The sequence below is a fragment of the Chrysochloris asiatica genome, unplaced genomic scaffold, assembly GCF_000296735.1.
Source record: "Chrysochloris asiatica unplaced genomic scaffold, ChrAsi1.0 scaffold00034, whole genome shotgun sequence".
Lineage (NCBI taxonomy): Eukaryota > Metazoa > Chordata > Mammalia > Afrosoricida > Chrysochloridae > Chrysochloris > Chrysochloris asiatica.
The window spans coordinates 14,357,953-14,384,842 of record NW_006408552.1 but is presented as its reverse complement, the minus strand read 5'-3'; the positions used below and the strand labels follow the sequence as shown (position 1 = coordinate 14,384,842).

Sequence of the window (26,890 nt, the reverse complement as noted above, 5' to 3'; positions counted from 1 at the left end):
TGAGTGATTACAGTGGGCACCCACAAGGGAGGGAGAGGGACACTGTTCCTTAAGCCAGGTGAAGAAAGGAAGGCAGGTGGGGCAGGGTACAAAAAGATGAAGAGGAGGAGGCGTGGGAGGGGGGCGGCGGGGGAGGAAAAAGTCTAGCAGGCTGCAGATGTTCTGGCAAGGGGAACCTAGACAAGGGGCAGAGGGCAGAGTGGGATGGAAGCTTCAAGTTTGGGTCCAGGAGGTGGTGGGTACCTGAGTAGGACTTGGCTACAGTCTCAGATTTATGTGAGGCTCAACTTGTCTGAGGAACACAAATGAGGTCTCCAGAGCACACTGTTATTGTTGTTAGGTGTCGTCAATTCCAAGTCATAGTGATCCTGTACAGGCTTTCCAAGAGCGGCTGGTGGGTTTGAACTGCCAACCGTAGGATTAGCAGTTCAGTGCTGATCCTACAGCAACCACCCCTGGGCTCTCAGAGAACACCTATTGTTGTTGCTAAGTGCCATTGAGTCATTTCCAACTCATAGCGTATTTGTACAGGGTTTCCAAGGCTTTGCATCTTCACGGAAGCAGAAAGCCTCATGTTTTTCACACAGAGCAGCTGGCAGGCTCGAACCGTAGACCTTGTGGTTCGCAGTCCAGTGCTAACCGTATGGAACCACTGCGCTCCCCAGAGTGACTCCCCACTAGTGTCTTGCAAAATCACAGAACAAAAATGCAGAATTGGTCTCTGAACAGTTCGCATCTGTCCTACCCAGACCCAGGCATTCTCCACCAGCCCTGCTGAACAGGACTGAAGACAGGAAGCAAATTGTTGTTAAGTGCCGTCACCCGAGCTCTGACTTATAGCAACCCTGTGAGGGTTTCCAAGGAGTGGCTGCTGAGCCCGAACCACCAACTTTGCGGTTCAAAGTGACATTACAGTCCAGCGCATTAACCCACAGCACCACACCAGGACTCCAGGAGGTGAGCAGGCGGGGACATTTAGCAGATGGCCTGCAGCTATAGTCATGGACAAAGGCCTGGTGGGCGGACTCAAAGCTTCTATGTCATGACATACACCCAGGACTGCCTGCTCCCAGCACCCACCACCAGTCCTGAGGACAGCACTGGCCCCATCTTGGAGCACACTTAGTCAGACACAGATCACACAGTGGGGGTCACCTAAACTCAAAGGGGAGCTGTGATGGACTGAATGATATCCCTGCCCCAAGATTCACATGTTCTGATCAGCCCCTACTAAGTCGCTTTGCATTGCACTCAGGAAAAAAGGCTAGAGCCCAGTTGCCTCCAAGAATCAATGGGGAGGCTGGCCCGGGGGGCGGGGGTGGGGTGTGCATCTAGACCAGCACATGCTTACTGCCTCCGGAAGGATCTTCTGAGAGATGCTGATACAAATCTGTCTTAGAAGGAGTACAGCCAGAACACTCCTTAGAAGCAAGGATGGCAAAGACATGTGATCAAGAAGGACCAGTCATGCTTGGAAAAGCGGAGGGTCAGCATAAAAGAGGAAGATCCCCAACAAGATGGATTGACACGCTAACTACAACCATGCGCTCAAACCCAGCAATGACTGCAAGGATGGCGCAGGACCAGGCAGTTTGGTTCCTGGGGTCACTGAGTTGGAACTGACTCGATGGCAACAAACAACAACAGGGCAGGTCTCCTACTTGGCTCCTCTGAGAAAGGACTGACTACCCATTCCCAACCTCAGCCTCGAAATAACAGCAGTATCACTCACTGGCTCCCCCCAATACTGAAACTCAGAAAAGTGTACAGGAGAGTCTGGGGGAGGGGAGAAAGTCACGGCAGGAAGTGTATCAGCAGCAAGGAGAAGGGCCTAAGAATGAAGATCAGAGCCCCGACCCCACTGGGGTCCACACAGTGACCACCAGAAATGTCGGCTTCACACTAACACGGAGTTAGTGATCTCTCACTGGCTACTTTGCAGGATTGTTTCCAGAACAAAGAGGACCCATGTACCCACACTGTTGGTGGTGACCGGTTTTTTTGTATTCTTAAAGTATCTGCTCCCTGCTCTGAGTGAGTAATGCCCTCGAGAGGTCAGGGATACTCAAGGCCAAAACTCAGAGCGCCCAAGAGGGGCACAGACTTCTGCTGAGTTTGTTAACACACTGAAACAGACCCCCAGAGCCCCATGAAGCCCTGAAGAGTACTGAAAAGCCCATCTGTGGGCCAGAAACCATGGGTGTGGCTGACAGTCTCCTTCTTCAGCCAAACAAAGCAAGGCTTAGGGTGCAGGGCTTTGAAGGAACAGAGTTAGAGCGATATCCGATGCCTTGGGAGAAAATTGTCACCTCAAATGCCTTCTTGGCACATTTCTCCAAAGTTTCCTCAACTTCTTAAGCCCATAGTTGCTCACCCAAGTCAGGGCCACTGCCCACAGCCTGCCTCTAGGCCCTCCTGTTTTCAGAGTTGCTGAAACAGGCAGAGCTGAAGGCTCTGGATCTAGAAGGAAGTGGGGACTCACGCAGCCCCAGCTCGGCATGTCCAGTTCCAGCTCCAAGCCACAACCTGACAACCTGCCCTCACTAACCCAAAACTCCTAAAACCACAGAGTCCAAGAGGGCGACAGGTATGCTGTAGGATATTACTGGACTGCTAACCACAAGGTTGGCAGTTCAAATCTACCAGCCCCTCCACAGGAGAAAACTAAAGCTGTCTGTTCCCATAAAGATTTAGTTTTGGAAACCTTACAGGGTCACTGAGTTGGAATCGACTCAATGGCAGGTTTGATGTTTGGTCTGGGGTAAGTGATGAACTGCTAACTGCACGGTTGGTGGTTGAACCCTATCAGCTGTTCTGTGAGTGAAAGACGACGCTGTCTGCTCCCGTAAAGACTGACAGTCTCGGAAACCCCACGGGGCAGTCCCACGGTGTCCTTGGTGATGCCACCAGTTCATGCACCCTGCTGCTAACCAACAGGTTGGCAGTTTGAAGCCACTAGCAAGCAGCTGTGACGGAGCAAGGCCTGGCCACATGCTACCATAAAGATGACCGCGTCTAGAAAACCCTGAGACAGTTCTCTCTCTGTCACACACGGTCGCTAAGAGTTGCAACTGGCTTGATGGCACCGTGGGGGGCAAACAGTTAACAGGCTCCACTTCTAATCTCAAGGCTGGTAGTTTGCGTCCACCTAGAGGTACCTCAGAAGAAACACCTGGAGGTCTACTTCTAGAAACTTAGCCACTGAAATCTATGGAGCCCAGCTGTGCTCTGACACACAGAGGATCGCCTTGAGTCGGGGCTGACTCAACAACTTATTTTTTATGAAGATCTCCAGTGCTCCTGGAGTGACATTGCAGGATAAACACTGGACTGCAAGGTCAGTCTGAACTGTTAAGGTCGGCATTTCAGACTCACCAGCCACTCCTTGGAATCCCTATGTAGGGTCGCTATGAGTCAGAACCGACTCGCCAGCACTGAACAGCAGCAATGCTCCTCAGATGTGAGGCTGGAGAGACTGTATCTCACATACTCTGAGCATGTCATGAGGAAGAGCAGTTCTACTCTGTCCTACAGTGTCATCAACTGAGCGGAACATCACACCATTACCACCACCACATGAGCCTGCTAGACCCGGGGTCTCTATGGAGCTGAGACCAGATACAACCAAGGTAAAAAGGCAGAGGTTAGGAGGGAATTTAGCTTGGTCGCCATGGAAACCTCCAAACAGTTATCCAGGGGAACGGCCAGGAAAGCTGGTGAGGCCATGTTCTGATGGGAGCTCCCCAGAGCTGTGCAGGCAGTGACCCGAGCTGTTCCACTCATGCTCACCTGTGTAGACGCCAGTGACAATGTCTCCCTCCTCAGGACGGGGGCTGTCTGGGACCCATGGGTCTTCCCCTTGTTCCAGGCGGAAGATCAGATCCGGCTTGGGGATTGGATATCCTGCCCAGGAGGAACACAGCCGGCAGCTCAGGCTGCACCCGGCCGCCCTCACCCTCACACACAGAACTCAGCCACCAGCTGCTTCTCGTCTCCTCTTCTCTGAGCGTCCAGACCTAGCCCACCCCACCCCACTCCGCCTCTGCTCCAGGAAAGCCCACCTTCCCTTCTTTCCAGAGCTGACTGGCCAGCTCAGCCCTTCCACCCCACTCCCTCAACCTCACTCAAGGCCAATGGGGAACATGCTCAGAACCCAGATTTGCACGGCCACCTGGCTCCAGGGACCCAGCTTCCCTGGAGCAGGCTGACTCTGGCACCCCCTTCTCTAAGACCTGAGGTCCCGGAAGCCCCCGTCTCCCACAGCCATACCCGACAGCCCTTTGAGCTGGTGGCATCTGGGGCCCACCAGGGCCTCCTTACCCAGAGATACCAGGATGCCATAGTTCTCCTGCATGACATCCTTGTAGAGGTCCCGCTGGCACGTGTCCAGCCTGTCCCACTCCTCCAGCGAGAAATACACAGCTACATCCTCAAAGGTCACCAGCCCCTGGAAAATGAAGCCCGGAACACTGCCCTCCATGGACTCAGGTGGGGGACAGAGCATGCAGAGAGATGGGCTGAGACCCCAAGGCAGGGCTCTCGTGGCTGATCTATCACCATGTGCTATCTCACAGGGTGATATCATCCCCAGCTCTCACTGAGGATTTAAAATGCCAGCATAGCATAAAGGCTCTCAGATCTCCCCTGGCCCTGGAGGCGGGACCCCAGTTCCGTTTGTTTCAGACACAGAAAACTTGGTCTTGGGGAGGTGACAGACAGCACAGCTGTAGGGACAGAGTTGGGACTTGCTGAAGGTCAGGAGATGACAGAGCCCACACCGGCTACCTCCCAGCCCTCCTGATCCAGCCTGGTGGAAACAAATGCCATGGTCACATTGAATACATGGAGGCCACCTCTGAGTGGACAAGTGGTACTGGCTGAGTGTGGGCCCCAGTACCTGGGTTGATGGCTGACCAGAACCAGCCTCCAGACAGAGGGAACCACTGCAGACAGGGACTGGCCCAGACCTTGGGGCAGAGCCAGGTGTGGCGAGTACAGCTGAGTGGGTAGGGGAGCGGATAAAGTGACGGGGACATTCCAGTGGCCTGGGATGGGTGGTCAGGTCCCAGTAAAGCAAAGCCCACAGCCCCTAGTAGCTCCAAGTTGGGCCAGGCCTGGACACCCCAGTGCTCTGTGGTTACTAACAGGGTCCTCAGGGCAGTGGAGGCCAAGGCCTCCCTGGGGAATCCTGCTTCAATGACAGGCGCCCACTCACCTGGGACCCAGCTGTTAAAAACTCCTTCTCAGCCACCTCTTCTTCCTCCTCGTCCTCCTCCTCATCCATATCATCTTCCTCCTCCAAGGCCTCATCCCCAGGAAAGTCTGGAATCTGGGAGGTCTGCAGAGCTAAGGGGAGCCATCTCTCAGAAACTTTTTGCATCTGGTCTGGTATCCTGGCCCTCCCTACCTGTCAGGCAGCTCTGGACCCGAGTGCTCCAGCTCCTGCTCCTCTGGCCAAGCCCCTGTCTTCGTCCCCTCCATGCCCACTGGCCCCTTCTTCTTACCCTTCTCCCGAACGCCTGGGGACTTGGTGCTTCCTGCTCTGTTCAGTCGATTCTGGGTCTCCAACATGGGACTCTGCTCCTCGGCCACCACTTCCTCCTCCTCTTCCAGCTCTGCCATCACCTCTGCCACCTGTCCCTCAGCCACCTCCTCCTCTTCCTCCACTCCTATCTCCTCCTCCTCGGAGTCGTCTAACTCCTCCACTTCTTCCTCCTTTCCCTCCTCCTCCACCTGACGGGAACCACATTCCGACCCGTCCTCCGCCCTCTCCAGCAGGGAGGACGGGGCATCTGGCATCGTGTGCAGGGCTGCCATGGGCTCTGGAAGGAAGTCTCACTCAGCTCAGTCTGGAACACAGATGCACCTGGAAGTCACCTTGTGCTCCCCTCTACACAGCAAATCCTGGCGGGACTCCCCCTCCTCCCCAGTGCTGAGGGAGGCAGGCTTTACTCCCCAGTTAGAGCAGTTAGAGATAAGTGCAGGGACCTGGGATACTAAGACATCTGGGACCAGCTAGGCTCGGGCTCCATCTTGCTAGCAAGCCTATGCTTGGGGTGACCTGTAGGACTTTCTTGAGGGAGATCAACCACTTCCCCCAAGGCTTTTATTCCCTTGGCCCACAGTGTAATTTTCGGGGGTCACATTTCGTTTTCAGGGGTAAATGCTGCCTGCAAGGAGCGCCCCTACACTACACAGAGCAAAGGGATGCTGACCCAGGCAGCCAGCCACCCGTGAAGGTGGACTCAGCAAGGACAGCCGGAGCAAGTGCAGGCACATTGGGTAGGGCCGGAGCAGGTGAGGCAGCCCCGCAGTTTCCTTAGGTCAGTCTGCCGAGTGTCCTCATTGTCTAGTCGAGCTCCATTCTACAAGACATGGGAGAGTAGAGAGCGGGAATGTGAACTGGCTTCTCTGTGCATCTGGACCAAAGCTCAATGGATCCCTGAGGTTTGGCTCATGGCCAGATCAGCAAGGTGGACAGAGAGACATCTGGGGCCAAACTGTTCTCAAGCCCCCATCAGACCAACTTCAGATGCTTATGGTCGTGTGCTCAGAGCCTGGGTCATGGACCAGAGAGTGAAGAGAGAGTTGGGGTCTGCAGACATATGGGGCATCCTTGTTCCCAGCTGCATGTCTCTCCACGCACCTGAGGGCAGGACAGGGTCTCGGGCTTGGCTTCTTTATGAGCATAAACAGCATCTGCCCCATCAGTGTCCAATGAGCCCCAATGAGCGAGGTCATTTCCAAAGGAACAGCTGAAGCAAAGTGAGCCAAAACCAACCAAAAAACCAAACCCACTGCTATCAAGTCGATTCTGCCTCATAGAGACCCTGTATAGGCTTTCCAAGACTGTTAAGTCTGTCATGAAGCAGCTGGGGGGGGGGGGGTTTGAACCACTGACCTTCAAGTTAGCAGCTCAACATGTAACCCACTGTGCCACCAGGGCTCCTTAAAAGTGAGCCAAGCCCACTAAAAATCAGGACGGATCCAGAAACATCAGGCCACATGAGGCACTCAGGCTAGCTCATCACCTGTACCAGAGGAAAGCATCTACCACAGAATTCCTCAAACAAGACTAGGCGCCCCACAGGAAGACACTCCCAAGTCACAGGGGGTCATTCCGTGTCCCTACCAGTTGCACAATAAAGTTGGTCATAGGGTTGTGCTGTCCCCATACTGAGTCACTTCACCTGGCATCGCATAGGTCCTCACAATAATGGCCTCACTAGGGTTACCCTCCCACCCCTTTGCAACCCCAGGCCTCCTCCTGTACCAGACTATGTCATTAAAATTGATTATCAATTTTAATAACAGAACAATACGTGATAAGTATCGTGGTAAATTGCTCAAATGTTGTATTTCTTAATTTATATGAACACTCATCACAAAACTGTTTAGTAAAATCTTTCTGCATTGAATTACAACATTACCACTTAGAGACGTTATTAGCAACTGCATTTGGCCTTTGGCGTTCTTTTCCTTTAGTGATTACTTCATTCTCAAAGAAAAGTTACTGATACAGGTTCACAATTATTAACCACCACAATATTCCATCCAAACCACCAGAAAATTGTACAAAAGCGGCAACTAAAAAACACCTGCAGGAAAACAACAGCGCGAGCTTGTAGCACGAGCGAACAAAACCACGTGATTCAGAGTATCGTTGTGATTGGATAATAATGACAGCTCTGACTGGAGCACATTCCTACTGCCATTGAATTGATTCACACTCTTAAGGTTTCCAAGGATGTAAATCTTTGCCGCAGCAGACTGTCTTATCTTTCTCCTGTGGGTGGCTTGTGCGTTTGAACAGCTGACCTTACAGAGTCAAAGCTTAACCCACTGTACAACCAGAGCTCCTTTAGAATACATTACAAAACTAAAAAAAATCAACTTATTACCATCAAGTCAATTCAGACTCACAGTGATCCTGTATAGTTTCCAAGGTTGTAAAATTTTACAGGAGCTGAAAGCCTCATCCATCCCAAGTAGCAGCTGGTGAGTTTGAACTGCTAACCTTGAAGTTAGCAGTCCACTGCTTATTCTAGGGCACCATGAGGGATCCTTTGGAGTACATCCTGTTGCTATGGTTGTTGTGTACCAATGAGCTGGTTCCAACTCACAGTGACCCTGCACTGAATTTCTCAGGGCAGCTGGTGGGTTTGAGCTGGCGACCTTGTAGTTACCAGTCCAGTGCTTATCCTACAGCGCCACACCAGAGCTAGAAGGTTCCAAAAGTAAATTAGCATAAAGTTTTACCCTTGTAGATATACTGACACTTTAAGTTTGTTGTTGTTATTAATTGCCCGACTCACAGCAACTCTGTCTAGGATTTCCAAAGAGCAGCTGGTGAGTTTGAACTGCCAGCCTTGCAGTTCAAACTGGCCTTGAGGTGGAGTACTTAGCTGGGCTTATGAAAGTTGCCTTTGTGATTATAGGTAAAAGGAGACTTTTATTAAAAATAATAAATTTCTGCTAAACACTCAAAAAAAAATTTTAATAGACAGTCATTATGGTGTCAACCCCACTGACAGAGTCCCCAGCGTGGTCCACACCCTTCACGTGCCCTAGTGATGCCATTGCCCCAGAAGTCATGCTGGGCACACAGGACCCAGCCTGACATGACCCCATCTCCCGCCACCTTCACTCTTCCGTCCTTGCTGGTTCTGCCCCATCCTAGATTCAGAACCACTGAACCCAAAGGCTCGGTAGCAGAAGGTACCTAGCACGACCACCCCAGACTCCAGCCTCTCTGAAAGCTTCCCCAGCTCTCTGGGTATGTAGGTGCTAGGGTGTGGGCATGTTACCTCCAGAAGGACACAGCCCTGCCCAGCACCCAGGGCACTGAGAACACCTAGCTGATGTTTCCCATCCACCACCCACCTCATACCTAGGGGAAGACTTTTCTCCCCGAGGTCTAGGCAGTGGCTTCTGTGGAGCCCAGACACCCTGTCAAGTCAAGCAGTGCCGTCTCCTGCCTGGTTACTACCCAGAGCAGCCACTTTTGACTCCACATACCAGGCTACCATACCCAAGGACCCAACCAGAGAAGAAAATGCCAAAGCTTTGGAATAAAGTGGCCTCATGTTCACCCTACCCCAGGGCCTTAGCACGTGCCATTCTCTCTGTCCCTCCTCTTCTTTGCTGATTCTCTGGAGGCAGCTTCCTGGGCCCCTGTTACACAAAGTCCCTGTACTATTCTTCACAGTTCTCATCCCACTGTTTTATCAAAACAAATCCATCAGCATTGGGTCAATTCCAACTCACAGTGACCTTACAGACAGAGAAGAACTGCCTCATAGGGTTCCTAGGTTGTAATCCTGGTGGCGCTGGAGGATCAGCACTGGACAGCAAACAACAAGGTATGTCATTCAAACTAACCAGCTGCTCCTAGGAAACCCTATACGAGGTGGCTTTGAGTGGGAACTGACTCCATGGCACTGAACAACAACAATCTTTATTTACAGAAGGGAGTCTTGGTGGCACATTGGTTAAGCACTTGGCTGCTAATGGAAAGGTTGGTGGTTGGAGCCCATTAGCCATTCTGCAGGAGAAAGCCGTGGCAGTCTGCTTCTGTAAAGATTTCCAGCTTTGGAAAGCTTTGGGGGCAGTCCTAGTCTGTCCGACAGGGTGACCACAGGTCCAAACAGACTCCACAGCAGCGGGTTTAGATTCTGGTTTTGGTTTATCTCTGTCTCTGATGGAACAGCTGGTGGGTCTGAACTGCCAACCTTCTGTTTAGCAAGCACTGCATCATCAGGGCTCCTCTGCGGTTTTATAAATGTATGGATTTGTCTGTTGTTGCCAGTCTCCCTGGGAAAGCAGGGGCTCCCTCTGTTCAGAATGTATCCCTGCTGGACATATTAAACAGGTTCCTAGAGAAACGACTGTGAAGTCTGTGCTCAACATGACGGATGTGACATTTTGTACACTCAGCAGTTTGGCCCTACTGTCACATCCCAAAAAGAAGCCCAGGTGTGACTCAGCTGGATAAACTCTGAACTGCTAGCCACAAGGTCAGCAGTTTAAACCCACCAGCTGCTCCGCAGGTGAAAGATGAGGCTCTCTGCTTCTGTAAAAGTCTTACAACCTCCGAAACCCTATACAGGATCATTATGGGTCACAATCAACTTGATAACAGTGGGTTAAGCATTGGGCTGCTAACCATAAGATTGACGGTCCAAGCCCACCAACCACTCCACACAGGTGAGGCAGTTTGCAGCTGTTAAGATTTACAGCCTCAGGAAACTGCTGTACACTAGGATGCTCTATGGTCGCTATGAGTTGGAATCGACTCGAAGGCATTGAGTTTTGGTTTTGGTCCCATCCTAGTGAACAGACGAACCACTACTGGAGTCTCCAAAGAGGACAAAGAGTAAACCCCTTCTTCCACCAAATCCAAGCTGTATAAGTCAGCAATCATCCACAGATGGACAGAGGGCCTGGGTGCAGCCAGACACCCCACACTCCCCCAGGATCAATACAGCATCAGGACAGAGGTTATACTCCCATCCCTAAGCTCTGGATTTCTTCTGCAATCAGGTGTGCTCCCCAGATCCACAAGCTCCCTCTTCTTCCTTCCAGTACCTCAGCCCACCCAAAACACACCATTCTACTCTCTTCAGAAGTTGTCAGCAAGTAGCCCCAATCACTGTAAACCTTGGGTTATCTCCCTCCTGTCCTCTAGAGCCCAGCACCCTAAGAAGCAGTGCTCCAGACCCATTAAAACGGTGTGATGAGATCCCTCAAGGGAATAAGGGAAGAAGGCAAGGAGTGGAAAAACTTACTAAGTTAGAAAACTGTTAAAAACATATCACGATAGTCCCAAATCCAGGGAAACCGAGGCAAGGCAATGGGTGATGTGTAGGGGACACAGCTATCTAGACCCCCTCTTTCCCTTTTAGGGGGGCTCATGTTCTTCTCCTCCTCCAGGAAGCTTTCTTTCTAACCCTGAACATAAGACCCCCAAGGTCCAATAACTTAGGCTCCCCCTACTCTTCCTGGGTTGGAGCGTTGATGGCACTATAGGATAAGCAAAGTCAGCAGTTCAAACACACCAACCACTCTGAAGGAGAAAGACAAGGCTTTCTGCTCTGGTAAAGATTTACCGCCTTGGAAATCCTACACAGGGCCTCTGAGAGTCGGAACCTAACAACAACTCTATTGAATTAGCAGTTCCTGGTACTAGTGTACCCAAGGAGTCCTGGTGTGGTGCCGTGGGTTCATGTGCTGGACTGCAAAGTCGGTTTGAACCATAAGGTTAGCATTTCTAGCTCACCAACCACACCTCGGAAGCCCTATACAGGGTCGCTATGAGGCCATGGCACTCAACAACAACTAGTGTACTCAGGACAAGCCCCTTCCCACCCCTGTCAGCAACAGCTAATACTTGCTGAACCAGCCCAAATGCCAAGGAGTCCTCATAAGGCACAGCTGGGGGCTCTACCTGCCTGATACCTGCACACCTTCCCTATCCCTGCTCATGGACACTCCACCAAGTCCCACTGGGCAGGCCCGAAAACCCGCCCCTATCGCACCTCAGAACCCCTCCAAGTCCGGGACGGGTACGGCTTAAAGAAGCCCACCAGAGCCTCCGTTTGCAAAAGAGGGAGGGCTCAGACGAAGCCCCCAAAGTCACAAAACATGCCCAAAGAGGCACCTGGTCTGCAGGGGCTCATCCCCCACCCGGCCACTTCTCCAGCTGCGGCCATGGCCCCGGCAGGTCCCCTGAATGGGTGTGTCCTGGGCGGCCGCGCCCGCCCTCTCGTCCCTCCCAGGATGTCGCGCGTGTTCTCCGAGGTCCACCCACCCACGCTGCTGGCCTGGACAACGCTGGGGTCGGACCTGCCCCGAACGTTCAGTGGCCCGGCAGGTGGGGGTTGTGTGCGGAGTGCCGCACAGGAGCCCATGGGTGGTGAGATGGGAACCCGCCGGGGGCCCGGGAGGGGGTCCGCGGGTGGCCAGTCAGGGGTCCGTGGAGCCCACACCTGCCCTCAGGCCCAGGCCCCGCCATCGCCTCCCCGGCCTCTGCTCTGACTACAGGGCGGCCCCAACCGGCGCGCGCCCTCCGGACCCGCCGCCCGCGCCCCACTCACCGCGTCGACCGGGCGGGGAGCGCGCGTTGGGCGCCGGTCCTGCTGGCGGGCGTGGGCCCAGAGCTACACAAAGTGACGGCCCCGAGCTGCGCGGCGGCGGCGCGTGGGCACCGGAAGTTTCTCCGCTCGGCCCCGCCCCGCCCGCAACCACGGGGGGGCATTTCCGGTCACGCGGGGCCGTCGGGGTGCGCGCCGGGACCTAGGGGGCGGGGAAGGGAGAGGGGAGCGCCTTCTGCGCGCACCGGCTCCTGCGTTTACCTCTTTGGAGACGCACGGGACCCCTCCCCCCCCCAATTCCACAAAACTCCAGGGTTCCGCCTCTCCAACGTTCCCCAAACCCAACCCAGCCTCTACCATTGCCCCACGATGTAGCGAGTGCTAAGAATGCCAGGCCCCCGTGTCCCTGCCCGCCCTCAGGACTCTCCCCTGCGCCTCTCCTTCCCGCCCTCCCCCGGGAGGGAGGCAGTGACCACTCGGGCCTCGCGCTCAGACCTCCACGTGGGGAATGGAGCAGGTGAACAGGGCGCCCGAAGCACCACCGGCCACCGGTCTCCAGCCACCTCTACTGCAGGTTTGGTTATAGGGCCAGCACTGGTAAACATCTGGGCTACGGGGCAGACCTGGCTTGGTCCGAGGGGTGCGCTGGACTCTGATAACTGAGGACAAGAAAAGCATAGATGAAGCGGCCTCTGGAGGAGGGACACGTGTGGTGGGGAAGAATGCGGAGGGCGGGGTTATCCGGCAGAGGGAATAGGTGGCGGCTGGTGGTGTTACAACTGTGGGAAGGTGAGGTCAGCATGCCCCGCAGGGGATCCAGCCCGGGCCCTGCTGAGGTCTGCTGAGGAATGGTGTGACCCAGTCCCTCCTCAGGCTGTGCCATTGCTTTTAGGGCTCGTCTGTAGTTGCACACACACACATCTTGAGTGCTCAAGACAGGACAGCGCTCAGCTAGCGGCAGGTTCACACCTGCTTGAAATAACAGCTCTTCCCTGCTGAACGCGGTTCCTGGCTGAGAAGCTGCCCGCCCAGATCCCTAATCTCGGTCTGTAGTTGCTCGCAGCCCACCCACCCTGGCCTTTCCCAGCCCCACCCCACCCAAACAATGACCTGCAGTGATTGTTTGATTCTCTAGTTTTTCTGCTTTGTTTTTGTCTCTTGATGGTTTTGTTTTTAATTCGTTTTTAAATTAATAACTGACATTTAAAAACCAAGAGTCCCCGCTTTTGTAAAAACTAAAAAAAAGGGAAAATTAGAATTCTGACCACACAGGGTCCAGGATATGGATAATGCTGCTTTGTGAAGGTGTGAAATTAGACTTGGCTCACATCTGTGACTTCGTGTACAAGGTGGGCTGCTCACCCTTCTCCGGGAGTGCAGACACTTGCTATGAGGATACCAATGCACTCTTCCAGCCCTACCTGACTCTGTTCTGCTCTCTGCTGAGCCCCAAGACTGGATGTATAGGTCTGTGCTAGAGCACAGCCTGGGACTGACTGAGCCTCGCAGACACCCCTCCCTGCACAGGACTGGGTCTCCCAGATGGACTGCTCGCGTGTCCTGAGAGGTCACCTGGCTCTGGGGTGACTGTCCCAAGTGTCTGTGGGCAGACCTCTTTTGAGGTGCCTGCCTCAGCCTTCCTTTGCTCCTTGCCCCCCACTTTCACTCCACAGTGTGCAGCTCAGGGCAAAGGTGGCGTTTGTGTGGTCCTACTGCTTGGGCTTCAAGAATCTCTGGGTCCCAGCCAAGTCCTTGGCCCCTCTGGCCATCCCTTCCTGTGAGGTCTCAGGGCCCTCAATGGCACGCTCATTTCTGCAGAGGCTAGCAACCTTATCCCTGGAATGCCAGTTTTCCACATACCTCCCCAACACACACACAGGTACCTGCATATACGTACACATATATGTATGTCCGTATACACATATACACTTGCATATATATGTGCACATGCACACATAGGTTATTAAGTGTTGTTAAGTTAGTCTGACTCATAGTGACCCTGTATAGGGTTTTTGAGGAGTGGCTGGTGGGTTTGAAACATTGAGCTTGTAGTTAATATTCCGGTGCTTATCCTACAGTGCCACACCAAGATTCCTACATAACATATATACACATGCAGATGCACACATAAATGCAAATATACATGCACATGCATGTGTGCACATGTGACGAACATACCCATGCACACACACACAATTTGTCTACAGCCATACACATATACTATATACATACTCAGGTACTAATACACACTTTTTGAATAATAGATATGGACATGCATATACAAATACTCTGCTTTCTTTCATTCTCTGCAGGACCTCTTGGGCAGGACATGGTCACGTGTTCATATTGTCCATGTTACACACCTGCCATGTGCCCTGTACCCATGCCAGGGCTTCTCATCCTGGCTGTCCAGTTGGTGGGGAGGCTGGGGACACAGCAGGAGTTTCAAGTGGGACCTGCCCGGGTAGCCCAGGCTCTGAGCAGAAGGACCAAGGACCTCATGGCGCCAGGGCTATAGGAGGGAGTCGGGTAAGGGATGCATGGAAGCTCCTCAACAGGGCTGGGGGGATGTCAGCAGGGAGGGGAACCTGCAGGAACAGAAGCAAGACCTGAAGAGACACACAGCTCCCAGGACAGCCTGTGGAGTCCAGACACAGTCCTTGAGATCCCACTGAGGCCTGCTCCCACCCAGAGAGGGCAGTGAAGGGTCCTCTAAGGCACTGGGCCCTCGCCATTACAACAATCCTTTATAATAATTGGAAACATAAAGAGGCACTGGCATTTTCTATAATGGTGGTTAGATTGGGCTGGGCTTTGGTACTGTTTTATTGCATGATGGGCTGGGTCTAGATGTGTCCAAATCTTACCAATCACCTGCCCTGGTGGGCTGGGAACACAGGAATATCAGGGTTGGGAGGATGGGCAAAATTCCTTAATGTTGCAGAGCCTATACCCATAAAGGCTAGAGGCTGGCCATCAATATGCGACTGGTATGGGATAATGCACTGGACTGCAAGGTCAATGTGCACCACAAGGGCAGCAGATCAAATTCACCACCCACTCCTCAGAAACCCTGTACAGAGTCACTATGAGTTGGAACCAGCTCAACAGCACTTAACAACAACAACTACTACTAATTGAAAAGTTAGAGGTTCAAGTTTACCCAGAGGCACCAGTAACTGGTTGGTTTCCCCGTGATGGTTAAGTGCCACATCTGTGCACTGCCACCACAAGATCCTGTCATTCTCTGTTGACACGAGGGAGTCCAACTCCACAGCATATCCAATGTCAGCCAGCGTTCATGGAGTCCAGCCACTATTGACCTTCTCAATGGGGCAGTGCCCCCTCCACAGGACATTCCTTACCTGATGTCCTCCAGGCCCCTCCCCTTTGATACATTCCTCAACGCTCTGCCAAGGCAGTCCTAGCCACTCCCAACTCATTGTGTGTTCCCTGCCCACTGCTGTCCAGCCCACTCTGGCTCACAGCCCCCCTCCAGGCCAGAGTAGAAGTGCTCCATAGAGCTCCCGAGGCTGTCCTCTCTATGGAAGCACACGCCTCATCTTTCTCTCACGCTGCAGCTGGTAGATTCAAACCATCCGACCATTCGTTTAACAGGTGGGTGTTTGAACCTGGTGGTGGGCCATTGTTCTAGCCAAGCTTCAGGGGTTTCCCAGAATACTAGGACCAGTTCCAGGGCCCCTGCTGGAGTATTACATCCAGGGATACAGGCACGTCTCCCATATCAGTAGGCTCTCCATCCTCAGCCATGCATTCTATCCACCTTGCCCCTCACACTCAAGAGCCAGTCCCAGGCACTCTTTCCTGGTTCTTGCTCCTGCTAGTACGTTTTAGCCAGATCTTACGGCACCTTTGGGAACAAGACCTTTCCTTCCTTACAAAAGTAGTTCTAATATGGGTGAACTTGGAGGACATACTGCTGAGTGAAATCAGGCAATCACAAAAGGACAAACATTGTTTGAGATCACAAGGCTTTCTTGCTAAAAGAAATATTCTAGATTGTTACCAGGGATGGAAAGGAAAATTATTCACTGGATAGAGCGTAGGCACGTGCTAACTTGGGTGATGGAGAAGGCAATACACGACAAGAGGGAGGTTGGCAGAGGTAGCAGTAGACACAGGAGTGCAAGAGTTAAGCAACTAGAGGTCAACACTGTTAACTGATGGTACAGGAGGGTACAGCAATCATTGTAATGACATGAAGTGGCGATTTGTTGAATGTGGGATTGATGATCTGTCCTGTAACCTTCACTCAATTCACAATAAACAGTAAAAAAAAAAAAAAAAAAACCAGTTAGTTTCAGTTAGTGCTTAGCTGCTAACTGAAAGATCAGCAGTTCAACCTCACCAGTCACTCCCTAGGAGAAAGATGAGGCCGTCTGCTTCTGTAAAGATGACAGCCTTGAAACCCTCTGGGGGCAGTTCTACTCCATCCGATAGGGTTGCTATGAGTCGGATCACCTTGATGGCACCCAACAATAACAACAACACAGGTCAAGTGGCCAGAAGGGGAGATAGGGACAGATCTTGTCGGGGCAGGGGTGAGCAAATAGAGCCTTCAGATACATTTGCCTCAATGAACCCTCTGCATGATGTTCAAGCAAGACCCCAGAGAAGCTACTATCATTAGCAAGAGAGCATAGGTCACTTCTGCAGGCCCAGAGGGTTGAAGGGGGGCTGGGGACTCACGGTTCCCAGTATATCACCAGACAGTCCCAATCGAAGTGAACAAATCTCCCTCCTTCCACACCAGGGCTGTGTGTGGTGGGGACTGGCAGCTTTTCTGGCTTTCTTCCATGCTCAAGCTTGAGCTGTGCCTGGACTTCAGTAATCTGCCCTCAGCTGTAGGAAATGAGTCTCTTTACATTCTGGCAGGGAGACCTTCTGTCACTCTCCCTTGGTGGTGGTGATATGCCATGGAGTCGGTACCGACCCATAGCAACCCTGTACAGGGTTTCTGAGGCTGTAAATCTTTATGGGAGCAGAAAGCCTCATCTTTCTCCCATGGAAACAGCTGGTAGTTTTGAACTGCTGACCTTGCGGTTCACAGCCCGATTCGTAACCACTATGCTACCAGAGCTCCTTACTCAGCCTGTAATTGTGGCCCTCAAACAGTCAATTTCCCTCTTCATAGCATTGATGATTGTCATCAGCAAAAGTAACCTTATTCCATAGTCCCTGCAGTGATCAGTTAGTTCTCCCATCTATCTCAGATACTCAGGGTACCACAGGAGCCAAGCACACCCAAAGAGCCCCAGCCCAGAGTCCCCACCACTCATTACCTACTAGGGGATACCTGAGACTCTCTCACAAGTGATCTAATCCCACAATCGCACCTGTAGATGCCACCACCTTCTATACCATTTTTCTTAGAGTGGCCTCCTAAGAAGCTGACCTTGAAACAAGTATTTCTACACAAAGGTGAACTCTGAAGAAAGCACTCCCAGGGACAGGGATGGAGGGGAAATCAAGGAAGGATGAGAGAACAAGCCAAGTCCTTCAAAGGGTGCTTCACCCTGATTCTACCAGGAAATGCTGGAGCATCCATCATTAAGATTTCAGTGCCATCCTAACCAGAGAAAGTCAGCTTGGCTTGCATGCTCCTCCCATCCAACTTTGATTGGTTAAGGGTCCCCATGGGGGAAGACCCTTCTAAGGCACTTGTAGTTCTCAGGAAGACCCCATGCTTTGATCTTCCTCCAAATAAGGGAGGAAAGCACTGATAATTGGAGGTAAAAGGAGGGGGACAAGAGCACACAAAAATGGTCAAAAAGGGTCTGAGAGGATCTGGCTGGGTGAGACTTAATAGAATCAAAGGATCCTGATAGAATCAAGGGTCCTTCCAGACATCCTGACTTCCCTCTATGTGGGCATTCAGATGTGCTTTCTAAAACATCTAGGAACAGTGACCTCAGCCAGCGTGCCACTCTGTTGTTAAGCTGAATTGTTAGAAAGTTTGTCCTTAGATGTCAAAACTGATCTCTCAAGTGTCTACCCTGTGCTCTCTATTGGTCCCATGAGGATTTTACTAAATAAGTCCAGTGCCTGACTAAGATGTGCCTGACCTAAGTCATGGTATTTTCAGTCGACTCATGCATGTGAGGACCAGGCAGTGAATAAGAAAGCTGAAAGAAGAATTGATGCCTTTGAATGATGGAGTTGGTGAAGAATATTGGCGTTACAATGGACTGCCAGAAGAATGAGCAAATCTGTCTTGGGAAAGTACAGACTGAATCAGTTCCTTAGAGAGACACATACATTAGACACATTATCAGAAGGGACCAGTCCCTGCAGAAGGACACATTGCTTGGTAAAATAGAGTGTCAGCAAAAAAGGACCCTCAATGTGTGGTGGACTGACACAGTATTAGATAGAAAAGTAAGTGCTTAGGAGCAAAAGGGGCAGGTACCATGCTGCCTTCCCAGGAGACATCAGCAACTGCTGCTGTATGTACTGCCCTTGGCCCCAGCTGATTTTTATAACCATCATAAAGATAACATCTTCTGGCCCCAACCCATCTCTAACATTCTCCTTCCAAAAATGGAATTGTAAGAATGGTGCAGAACCAAAGTTTCATTCTGTTACACACAGAATTGTTATGAGTCAGAGCAAATTCATTGTTACTAAACAACATTCCCTAGTCAAAGACATCAGGTTGACAGATTTGGGGATGAGGCATGTACCTGAATAATACGTCTCATGCTCTAGAACGCGTGAGCCCTGGTGGCACAATGGTTGAGTGCTTGGCTACTAATCAAAAGATTAGTATTTTGAACCCATTAGCCACTTCTTGGGAAAAAGACTGGAAGTCTGCTTCCATAAAGATTACAAACCTGTCCTATTAGGTCACTATGAGTTGGAATTGACTAGAGAGCAATGGCTTTCTAGAACAAGCAGGAAAACTTTCCTTAAAAAGCTACTCAATCCAGAGGTGAAAGCACAAAGGCAGGACCATGTTGTTACTTGTTTTTCTTTATTTTTCACTTTTTTGTTTCTCACTTACCAACACATTTGTAAAACGTAACAGGTTGTGTTAGCAACGGAGAGACAGAGAAGAGAGGAAGGAGCAGAACAGATCTGTAGCAGCAGGTAAAAAGGCAGGTAGAAGAGATGTGCTTGGGGGCAGAGGGACCAGGTACCATCTTGCCTTCCCAGTAGGGATGAGCAACTGTTGCTGTTATACACTGCCCTTCCAGCTCATTTTATAACTTCGTTTGGCCTTAATTGCTGTTCCAAACATTTCCCATCCATCCTCACCCTGCTAGAGACCCAACTCAACAGCCTCAGCCCCTGGACAGCATCTGAGAAGTTTAGAACAGGTGCTGCCCAAGGATGGCCAGGCAGGGATTCCTTCAGACCTTGGAGAGCGCTTCCAGAATACTCTCTGCTTCTTCCAAGGCTTTTTACTTGATAGGACATGAACGGGGTGCTGTGGGCATGGGAACATGGCAGCCAAGAGACCCAAAGTCTAAGCCTCTCGGAAGCCTGGGACTACTGGGGGAAGGTTGGGGGAAGTTTTACCTCCTAGCAGAGTAGGACTTCCTGGTGCTTCTGCGCAGGACTCCTGGTGTGGCACTATAGGAAAAGCACTGGACTGCTTGCTAATCACAAGGTTTGTGGTCCAAACCCACAAGCTGCTCTTCAGAAACCCTATACAGGGTCACTATGAGTCAGAACCCACGTAACAGCAACCACCACATTGACCTAATGGATGTTTTGCCCTTGTGTTTATAAACCCAAGCATTTAAATCAGGATGAGATCCAGAATGTTTTCATTCCAGAAAGCAGCTCTAACACAAATGCCTCTGAGGTCAATTCAATACCTTGACCAGTTTTCTGTGTAGTACAGATTCAGTGTTTTCTCCTTTCCCACTTTTTTTTTTTTTTTTTTAAATCCTTGCAACAATTTTCATCAGGATCAAATCTTTTTGCGGTAAACTTAACCACCTACATTTGACTGCTGGGTAGTATTTACTCCGTGTCTAATGTCACCAATTGTCCCATCCTTCACAGGGTGCTTTCTTCTGTGGCTGTCATTTCTAGTAAGTTCCAATTTTTCTAGGAATACGCTTACCCTCTCTTGTTTGGCTTTGATAACCCATGTTTAGACTATGGGCTCTTTTCGCCATCATTGTCTTTTCTCTGGTCGGTGGTTTCTGGGGCTTTGTTAATTTAGGATTCCGTGGGAATTTCTCAATCCGGGAGAAACGTTTTCCTAACAATATTCCAGGATTTCTCTAGAGACCACAACATGGGGTCAAAAATGCCCTACTATGTGCAGTGCTTCCTGTACAGCAGTGAGGGGGGAGGCACGCTGGCCCTAGCAGCCTCTAAACTCAGGGATCCCTCCATCCCCATCATGGTTTCAACTTTGGCACATACATCCTGACCTTGGCTGCCCTTTGCCAAGGCAACTTTACTCCCCCAGGTACCATGGACGCATTCAGCCTCATGGTGCCTTGTCTGCGGTTGCTGCTGTCATGGTGGCCTGCTCGGGGCGCGAGGGTGCCGCCGTGGAAGGGGGTCGTGTGCTGCGGAGCAGACCAAGGCCCCGTGAGCGGCCGGCACCATGCAGCTGGCGCTCGTGGCGTCGGATCTGCACTTTGTGGCGAAAGCGCTCACCACAGTCCTCACAGACATAAGGCCGCTCACCGGAGTGCGTGCGGCGGTGGCGCAGCAGGTTGGACGAGACACTGAAGCGCTTGCCACAGTCGCCACAGACGTAGGGCCGCTCACCAGTGTGTGTGCGCTGGTGCTGCACCAGTGCCGAGCTCTCGCTGAAGCGCTTGGCACAGTAGGAGCAGGCGTAGGGCTTCTCGCCTGTGTGGATGCGCTGGTGAGTCACCAGATTCGAGTGCTGGGAGAAGCCCTTGCCACACTCACCACAGCGGTGCGGCCGTTCGCCGGTGTGTGTGGCCTGGTGCCTCACCAGGTCCGTGCTGCGACTAAAGCCTTTGCCACACTCGCCACAGATGGTTGGCCGGTCCCGCGCACGCCGCCGCCGCCGCTGCCGGGCTGGTGTCAAGGCTGCGCTGCCCGCAGGGCCCGGGATGGCCACCACAGCTGACGTGGCAACCGCTGGCAGCACCATGAGCTCCTGTAGCACCACGTAGCCTGGGGGCGCCACGACCACCGCCGCGGGCGCCCCTGGTCCGGCTGCACTGCCACAGCCCGGGGCTGGCACCAGCTCCAGCTGCAGCTCCGGCTGCACAGGCGTCAGCTCTAGTTGCACCTCCTGTTGCTGTGTGCCCAGATCCACCGGGGTTAGCTCCAGCTGCACCTCCTGCTGCTCCAGCTGCTGTTGCTGCTGTTCCAGGTGTTGCTCCAGCTGCTGCAGCTGCTCCTGAAGTTTGAGCTGCAGCTGCCGCTGCTCCTGCTGCCGCTCCAACTCCTGCCGCTGCCGCTCCAGCTCTTGCTCGGGCTCCAGGTCCACGGGCATCAGTTCCAGCTCCACCTCTTCCTCCTCCTCCTCGGGGTCTAGCGGGTGGGCCTGTAGCTGCTGCTGTTGCTGCCGCTGTAACTCTTCATGCTGCTGCAGGAGCTGTTGCTGTAGTTGTTCCTGCTGTTGTAACTGTGGCTGTTGTACTGGGGCCTGCTGCTGTAACAGTTGCTGTGGTTGCAACTGCTGCTGCTGCTGTTGGAGCAGCTGCAGCTCTAAGAGTTCCTGTTGCTGCTCTTGCAACTGCTGCTGCTGTAATTGTACCGGTTGAGGGGGCAGCAGCAGGAGCTCTTGCTGCTGCTGCACTGGTTCCTGCTGTTTTTGTGACAGTAGCTGTTCTTGTACTTGCTGCGGTTGCAATGGTTCCTGCTGCTGTTGCGGCAGCAGCTGTTCTAATGGTTCCTGCTGTTGTTGCAACCGTTGTTGTTCTTGGAGCTGTTGTAATAGCATACACTGTTGCAACTCTGCCTCTGGGTGTTGTCTCAGCAGCTGCTGTTGTTGCACTTGCTGCTGCAATGATTCCTGTGGTGGTTGTGACGCCTGCTGCTCTTGTCCATGTGGCTGCTGCAATGGTTCCTGCTGTGGCTGTGGCTGCTGCAATTCCAGTGGCTGTCCTATTAGTTGGTTTGGGGGTTGCTGCTGTTGCAGTTGTTCTTGTTGCGGCTGTGGATGCTGCTCTGGCTGCTGCTCTCCCTGTTGCAGTTGCAACTCTTGCTGCTCTGATTGGGCTTCCTCCATGACTTCACTGGCCCCTGTCAGGGCTGAGGCTGCTGGCTGAGGTGGGCTGCTGCTCCCCTCCTGAGCCTCTTCGTTCTCCTGGCTCTCGCTCCTGCCACTGCCACCTGTAGTGGAAATGGCAGGTAGCTGGGGGAGAAAGATCGACAGGCAGCTCTCTGGTCCAGGCCCTCAGAGCCACCCCCTGCCCCATGCACAGCTGTTCAAGGATACACTAAGAGTTCCCAGCAGGGGCCCCAAGGCACAGAATCAGTGGGGAAGAAAGGGAAATGTCCAGAAGGGTGGGGTTGGAAATATACCCAGAGGACAGCTAGTCACCTGATACAGGACCCAGTTCCGCTGATGACTCCTCTTGGCCTCCCTTCACCTGGTCTCTCAGCTCTGGTGCCTGGGGCTCCCCATCACCATTCCCTGAGAAGTTCCACATGCTTACTACCATCCAGGGGGAATAAGTGAGCCAGCCACACCATCAACCCCATGCTGAGGTCTGAACTATGAATTCAGTTGGGTCATACCTTAACTAGATGATGCTCCCCTGCGCTGTCATAATAAAGCATTCCTGGAAATATGACCAGAAGCAGTTTCTGAAATTTACCAATGTGTCAAAGGCAACACTAGGACTGTGAATGGGATGCCCTCGCAGCTCAAAACCTAAGTGCCAGTAAGCAGCTGCCCAACCTCCTGCAGACTCAGGGCAGTCAGCACAACAGTTGCTTGATACCCACATCTTGAGTGAACCAAGGAGGGTCCTGGTACATTCCTTGGAACCTGGTAGAAGCCTGGAAAAATCCCTCTCCCTGCAAATTAGGGATTAGTGTGCAAACTAACAAAAGAGTTACGCAATGCCAAGTTTATACTAACTCCATTTGAAACAAATGAAAAATTGGCAGTGTTTTTGATGGTTATGCTGGGACACAAAGCTCCAAGACATCACAATGAATGGTCAACTGCTTAACCTCTGGGAACCTCCATGTCCCCCATCTGCAAAAGGAGAGAAGCCATTTTCAGGGATATTGGAAGAATGCAGAAGAGTGCACAGCTCCAGAGCTGTGACAGGCACAAAGTTCTGGAAGAATAAGAGTTGCATAGATCATTATGTTTGACTTTCTGCACCAGATCCACATTCAGGTTCCCAATTTGAGCATTATTATTTGTGTTACCCCATCCCTAGGTGGTGGAGATGGTTTGCAATTGTTGTTGTTAAGTGCCTTTGAGTCTGTTCTGACTCAAAGCAACCCTGTATAAGGCTTCCAAGGAGTGGCTGATGAATTTGAACTGCTGACATGGTGGTTCAAAGAGACCTTGTGGTTCAGTGGCAGAGACAGTTTGCAATTGGCTAATGTAAATTGGGACTTCTGGTATGGTGCTGTAGGATCAGCACTGAACTGCTAACCACAAAGATGGTGGTTCAGATCTACCAACCACTCCTTGGAAACCCTATACAGGATCTCTATGAGTCAAAATGGACTCAATGGCACTTACAATAACTAAAACCTAAATTGGGGAGCATCGTGGCTCTATAGGATAAGGACTGCACTATGACCCACAAGGTCAGCAGTTTGAGACCACCAGTCGCTTCCCAGGAGAAAGATGAGGCTTTCTGCTCCTACAAAAATCTATAGCCTGGGAAAACCTATTCTGTGAGTCAGAACCTACTCAATAGTACACAGCAACAACCACCACCACCGAAATATAGGTTGGTCATGTGAACCCATGCAGCAGCAACACAGAAAAAAGGGCTGGCTATCTGCTTCTGTAAAGATTACAGCTAAGACGAGGGGAACAGCTCTACTCTGTAAGGCAGAAAGTTGCCATGAGTTGGAATTGACTTGACAGCAGTGTGTTTCTTGTGTTGAGAGCAGGGGGGCAGTAGTGGCTCGGTGGTAGAATTCTGGCCTTCCATGCAGAAGACCCAAGTTCAATTCCCAGCCAATGCATCTCATGCACAGCCACCACTCTGTCAGTGTGATGCTGAACAGGTTTCAACCGATCTTCCAAACTAAGACAAGGAAGAAAAATGTCTGATGATCTACCTCTAAACGCCAATGAATGTGGCTCATAATGTTCTGATCTTCAGTCAGTCATGGGGATGGTGCAGGACCTGAAGTATGCACAAAGGGTCGCCATGAGTGGGGGGCCATTTTGACAGCCACTGACAAACTCTGTGTGATCAGAGTATCTTAATTCTTTTTCAAATGCACAAGTGAGCTCTGGTAGCGTGATGGTTATGAATCGGGCTGCGAACCACAAGGTCAGCAGTTCGAAACTACCAGCTACTCTGCAGGAGAAAGATAAGGCTTTCTGCTCCAGTAAAGATTTACAGCCTCGGAAACCCTGTACAGGGTTGCTATGAGTCAGAACCGACTCCACAGCACATAACAACAACAATAAAAGAGGCTTTGAATTGGAACTGACTCAACAGCACTTAATAACAGGCTAACGTATCAGTGGATGTATTCTTCATTTATACTCATAGCAACGGGGTTGGGGGGGGCAGGCATTGAATGGGGACAACTGTGAAACCTTTTCCCCTTATGCCACTTCCTTTGGAAACAAAAGGAATGGAGCATGTGGCTGTGTGCATCTCCGCTTTTCTAGAACATTCTTGGTCATAGGGATACCAGCCACTTTTGACTTCCCAGACCAGCAATTTACTTCAGCATGTTTAACAGTGGTGTTTTAGTAAATGAGTGACCAAGTAGTGTCTGCTGTGTCTACCTTTCTAAGACTTTTGTCAGTTAAACATACAATTCACAAGACTCACTGTACAGCCTTCATGTCCCCCTCTGACCCCAGTACCCCTAGTTCTCCTCAAACTCTGTTCAGCCCTGCCGCAGTCCTGGCTCCGCATTCCTTAAGCACAGAGCAGGAAACAGCTCCTACAAGTGACACCCTCACAGAAGGATTGGTCTAAAAGTTTTGCTTTGCCTGGAGCAGGTCTCAGGGACAGAAGTAGGGCTGGGAAGTCCTGCAGAGCCACATTTGCTTCTGGGCATCAGGAAGGAAGGACAGGGAATGAAAAGGAAGTGAAAGAAGATCAGAGGTCACTAGGGAAATGAAAAGCTTCTGAATCAATGTGTTTGACCTTGAAGACAGAGGAGTTACACCTGGAAGCTCATCTCTGAAGGCCGGGGAAAGGATGCCAGAGGTGGCTGGGGAAACAAAGCTAGTATACATCCATGGATTGGGGGTGTGGGCTTCAGAATATCAGCACTGCCAGGGAGTCCACCACCTCAGCCTGACAGAACAGCCTCCAAAAATTCCAAGGCAAATCTGACAGCATGGCCAAGGTAGCTGAACCCTGCTGACAGTGCAGGTCAGTCCTACAGCCATCCGAGCACTGTCCTCCCACATTGGAAGCTCCCTTCAACCTCCATCCACTCCCTCTACTCCCTGGAGTTGTGCCGAAGGACCCCTAGTGGTTCCAGAAGTCCCTCCAGCCCCTCACCTGAGAGGGGGTCAGGTCCTGGGCCCCCATCCTGGAGGCACCTCAGTTCCAGCACAAAGGTGTCGGTGGTCGCCGGTCCAAGCTCCATCCTGGCCGTCAGACCGGGATCCCGGGGAGCCGGCTGTGCTGAGAGGAAGGAAGGAAACTGTTTAGATGGAGTGGGAGTGGCATCCGCCACTGCCTCAGCCCCAGACCCATCCGAGAGTGGACAGCTCCTTGGCTGCAGAAGCTGGACAGCGCTGTCTGCACGGGGAGGGAGGGATGCGGCTTTCCTGCTCAGGAGTCCTTCCTCACAGACTTCTGTAAGCTCGCTATGCAACTCTGAGCAAGAGGGAGGATGCCAGAGGCCGCCAGGGCCACAGTTCCTCCCTAAGAGGAACTGCAGTCACAGAAAGATAAATTGGAGCTCATTCATGACTGGGTCTTCCTCCCTAGCAAAGGATGTGGACAGTGCTGGGCACCTCCCTGGCCTTCTGCTTTCCACATTGTTCTGGGGGCTCATCCAGCTACCAAGACCATTGGTTCCTGGCCATTTATATCCATCCAGAAGCTACCCCAGCTCCTTGGGGATCCAGGGAGTTCCAGAGACTCCAATGGGGTGAACCAGCCAATTAGGGGCTGGTGGGTTCTGGGCCTGGTCTCTCCTTTCCTGTTCTCCTGCAGACCTGTGTCCACCGTGGTCCCTCAGAGCTGTCCCCACGGCCAGTTATTCCCTCTCCCCACGACCCCTCTGACCTTTCAGAGGCCAGCCCTAAAATCCAGGTCTCCCGTGCTGCCTTCCCTGGGGCCTCACCTGGTACCGCATGTCTAGCTCCTCACAGCAGACTGCGCTCTGAAAATGGGGGTCTGCTGGGCTAGAAGGTGAAGGCCAAGGTGCTCAGCCGGCCCCTGCTTGAGGGGTTCCCGCCTGAGGGACCGCCATCCCGAAGGGCCCAGGAGGCACAGACCAGCCTGGGCCTTGCTGGGCACTACGCAAGGGTGCGCACCGCAAGGCTGCTGGGGTCTCCCGGACCACGAGGGGCGGATGCAGTTGAAGATGGAGCGGGTCCCGAGGAAGTTGCTGGAGACTCAGGAGGGTGGGAGGGAAAGGGAGGGTGGTGGCCGAGCCAGGTCCGGCTGTGGTGCGGGGCGCGGGCTCAGCGGGTCCCGGGCCGC

General features: G+C 52.2%; 1 protein-coding gene across 1 annotated transcript in view; it reads right to left on the bottom strand.

The window, feature by feature from the left end:
- ZNF316 (zinc finger protein 316) overlaps window positions 1–26,890 on the bottom strand; it is a 32,671-nt gene that overhangs the window by 5,021 nt on the left and 760 nt on the right. The window contains exons 3-12 of the mRNA XM_006859862.1: window positions 26,722–26,795; window positions 26,529–26,589; window positions 25,736–25,880; window positions 20,572–22,394; window positions 12,566–12,751; window positions 12,096–12,294; window positions 5,505–5,822; window positions 5,216–5,346; window positions 4,321–4,447; window positions 3,790–3,903 (exon numbers count right to left, since the gene is read on the bottom strand). Coding sequence (XP_006859924.1) covers window positions 3,790–3,903; window positions 4,321–4,447; window positions 5,216–5,346; window positions 5,505–5,822; window positions 12,096–12,294; window positions 12,566–12,751; window positions 20,572–22,394; window positions 25,736–25,880; window positions 26,529–26,589; window positions 26,722–26,795 — 3,178 coding nt within the window. The remainder of the gene's footprint in view (window positions 1–3,789; window positions 3,904–4,320; window positions 4,448–5,215; window positions 5,347–5,504; window positions 5,823–12,095; window positions 12,295–12,565; window positions 12,752–20,571; window positions 22,395–25,735; window positions 25,881–26,528; window positions 26,590–26,721; window positions 26,796–26,890) is intronic.